At 35.6% G+C, this 4045-nt stretch overlaps 1 protein-coding gene across 1 annotated transcript in view; it reads right to left on the bottom strand.

Annotated features, from left to right (window-relative positions):
* The window catches only part of LOC105623850 (calcium homeostasis endoplasmic reticulum protein), a 5025-nt gene that overhangs the window by 646 nt on the left and 334 nt on the right, over positions 1-4045 (bottom strand). The window contains exons 2-7 of the mRNA XM_012205223.1: positions 3494-3664; positions 2221-2884; positions 2073-2144; positions 1376-1772; positions 890-1284; positions 404-769 (exon numbers count right to left, since the gene is read on the bottom strand). Of these exons, the coding sequence (XP_012060613.1) occupies positions 404-769; positions 890-1284; positions 1376-1772; positions 2073-2144; positions 2221-2884; positions 3494-3664 (2065 nt within the window). The remainder of the gene's footprint in view (positions 1-403; positions 770-889; positions 1285-1375; positions 1773-2072; positions 2145-2220; positions 2885-3493; positions 3665-4045) is intronic.

Raw genomic sequence — 4045 nt, 5'->3', positions numbered from 1 at the left:
AACACACACACACACACACACACACACACACACACACACACACACACACACACACACACACACACACACACACACACACACACACACACACACACACACACACACACACACACACACACACACACACACACACACACACAAAACAAAAACACTCACAAAAATATCAATTCATTGTTGTTCAAAAAGAAACAAAAAATGGAGCTAATATTACAGAAATTAACAAGATGACGCGTAGCTTTCTGTGAGATCAATTGATTTGTAGTTAGCAAGTTTCAAATCCGATTTAATCTCATATATATGCTTTGATTTTATGAGAGATTAAAATTTAATAAAAGAAATTAAATACTAATTTCTGTACTAAAACTATATTTCTGTACTTCTTATTAGAGAAGTTAGCACTTACAGAAAACTGGGAGGAGTTGGACTTCTGTCCTGCCTATCCATTCTCCTATCAGGACTGCGATCCTTATTACTATTTCTTCTCCTCCGACTTCTATTAATGTGATTGCTGTTACGACTATTACGTCTGTGATTAGTTGCGGGTGATCTTGATCTACTTCTGCCTCGCGATCGCGAACGCGATCTGCTGCGTGATTTGCTCCGATAGCGTTTCTTTGGCGGACTAGGACTTTTAGATCTCGGTCGTAAAATTGGCGATGGAGATTTGGATCTCTGCCTAATACCAGCAGCTATATCCTCTTCTTTACGCTTGCGAGCGGCATTTTTTGCTTTATAATATTCATATAATCCTAATTTCTCCCATCCATCACTGCAAATATAATAAAAAATGATGTTGACAAATATGTACAAAAATATAGTAACTTGTATATTTTTATATGTATTTCAATTTTTATTTCAAATAGGTCTTTTTTGTTATACACATATTTACCTATCTCTAGGAGAATCATGATTTGGTGGTGCATAAAATGCTTCTACAGCTGCAACTAAACGATCACTCGGTGGAGCTGGTGGTGGAAGTCTTATCGCATCTGGATCCAATGGTTTATATTCACCATCTTCTAACTTTATTAGGGGTACCATTAAACCCGCTGGAAGCTCAAAATAAGGCATACTAGGCATCAAATCCTCTACAGATGGTTCATGAATAACAGGTGGCGGTCCAAAACCTGGCGGTGGCTTTGAAAAATCTGGCAAAGGGACGTTGCTAAATGGTGGCGGTTCGTTTGAAGGAATACCCCATCCTGGAGGTGGTTGACTGAAATTTACATCTGTACCCATCGTGTTCGGACCAGAATGACTAGGTATTGATATATTTTGCTGACTCTGTCGAAAAATAAAATTTTTAATAATTTAATAACATTTTTTATAAATATTAAAAAAAATATTTAATTTAAAGGAAAAAAAATAACACTACTATTTGAGGTGGTGGTGGCGGTGGAGCTTTCAATTGCTGATCTATCGCCATCTTTTGTTGCTCGATATTTTGGATCTGTCTCAATGCATGAGTGACAAATGCTTGATGCTGTGCTTGATAATTATCGAATGTTTGTTTCGTCGATGCTGTAATAGGAGTAATTGCAGTGGCATGTTGCGCTACTAAATTAGCTTGGTACTCTGACCAGGATGCGCTCGGTTGTTTTAACTTATCTATGATGCCTTCGTCAAAGTAATTATTTTTTGATTCCCATAAACTCAATAGTTTATTTAGCTTATTAAGCTGTTCTTCAGATGCTGCTAGTGAAGTGTTACAGAACATGGGAACAACAACACTCTCCATCGCCTTGCGAAGATCCACAGACTTTTTTCTTGCACTGAAGGTAAGTATCCAATTATATATCTTGTGCATATAGTTAGTGGCATGTCTTTTAGTTTATGACATATCGTTTAATATATTATAAAATTATAAATATAAATAAGTATGAACGCATTAAAAAAATTAAAAAGGCTTTGATAATTGTAAAAATTATATTAAAATTATTTTGAGAATTAATTATGAATATCTAAGAAAAAATAAAAAATCCTTTTGATAATTATATAAATAAATTGCAATTGATTTATATCATATATAACACATATCACATAAGTGTCATATATAATACATTTATACTAACCAGTGATGCAATACATCATTCACCAGATAAATAATGTGTAATTTATGACTAAAGGTTGTCCCCTGAATTACTCTGTAAAAAGAATATTTATATAAACATAAAAATGAACATATTCTTTTTATACATAAACATAAAACATAGGACGTACCTTTTCAGCAAATGGTCTGCAACAACTTGATTACTCTGCGGTGTGATTGAATTCTGAAGTATCCAGGCCTTTCCTGCGCTTATACTATCCTTCGTGCAGCTATCAATTATCGGTTGTAGCACGGTGTCAAATGCAGCCAAGTCTGTGTTTGTGTTTTGCGCATTGTTTTGCAAAGCCTGTTCCTGTGCCTGCCTCACAGCATCTTCTACCCTTCCCTGCTGTTGTGCCATTAACGCAGCATGCTGCGCAGCCAGATTCTGTTCTGATTGTCTCACTTGTTCCTGCAATGTCGTCTGCTGCGATTGTAGATTCGCCAACTCATTCTGCAGCCACGCGGGCGGGCCCGCGATGTTAACTGCTTGCGCGACTCCAGTGATCGGCGGATTTACACCTCCCATGGCGCTGGAAACCGGTCCAATCGGCGGTCCTGCATTTCCCGGCCCTCCGATCTGTCCAGGCAAAACGGGACCGCCCTGACTTCCGACCTGAGGTCCGATCCCGACTACCGGATTTATTCCATTGTTTTGCGTACTCAGACCAGATGCAAGATTGACGTTATTCAGTGGTTGCGAGACGGCGTTTGCGGCTGTTTGCTGCTGCTGCTGCGAAACGTTTAAACGTGGGTCTGCATTTTGCATTGGATTTATTCCTTTTTGCTTTAAAACTGTAAACGAATGACGGTGGATTATTGTGAGATGCTGAGTCCTTGTCAAGCGATATTTGAAAAATTTGTATACAAATAGTTCTGTTTTTTTTTTCTGCGAAGTAGTTATCTTGTATCGATGCATATAAGAAAATTCTTGGGCATTTACAAGACAAGTATAGTATCGAAAAACTCGGGAGTACTATATTCTTTTTTCTTTTCTTTTCTCTTTTTTTTTTGGCATTTTTATAGTACTAAAATATATTAGGGCACGCTATTTTGGACGGTGGGTAATAATTCCAACAGATTGAAGCAATACATTGACAATGTATGTCATGTTAGACAAACTCCAGCAAGAATCTTAAAACTACATCTTCTCAAAATCGCCATTGCCAAGAAATGCAAGGATGTTTTTAGTGTAAAAGTGTTCTGCTTAACAAATAACAATCCCAAAATCTTGAGAGGAAGATTGTTCCTATTCGACGAATAATACATTTTTTTTTTGTATGTTCGCAATGATGAAGAATCAGACTCGCTTTTCAAAGTCATTCCTTTGCTGGTTGAATAAAGTATGGCCTTTTTTTATGCTTCTTAATCACAGTAGCTGTTAATGGGCTATGTCCCACTTACTGGCTTGCTCTGTAGTCACTTTGTACTGATAGTAGTTGAAGTGCTCCCCGCCAAACAGGAAACCGAACTTTGGGTTGTCCTTCTGCTTGTTCTTTGTCATCTGTTCGAATTCTGGCCCATTGCGAGCGACAAACTGTGCCAGTTTGTCTATGATGTTCCGTAATTCTGTGTCTGAATGTTATAAGTGAAAACAACAAGAATCAGATCTAAATTAATTATAAATTGGAATCTATGATCTATATATTTATTAACTATTCAAGTAAATTTTAAGCATCTTTATTAGAAAATGCTTAAAATTAAAACTGAACGAAAAGTGATAGAATATAAATAAAATAATTATATACACAATACCGTAATGATTATAAAAATAAAAAATATACTTTTTAATAAAACATGAATTATCATAATAAAATTTAACAAAATCCACATATGTATATCTGTAAAATTGACAGTAAAATATATATTAGTTACTTATGAAAAATTAGCATTTGTATTTTCCACATTTAAAAATACATATATATATATATATATATATATATATATATATATATA

Source organism: Atta cephalotes (assembly GCF_000143395.1).
Source record: "Atta cephalotes unplaced genomic scaffold scaffold00065, whole genome shotgun sequence".
Taxonomy (NCBI): domain Eukaryota; kingdom Metazoa; phylum Arthropoda; class Insecta; order Hymenoptera; family Formicidae; genus Atta; species Atta cephalotes.
The sequence above is the reverse complement of the archived record's forward strand: the minus strand, read 5'-3'. Positions and strand labels throughout refer to the sequence as shown.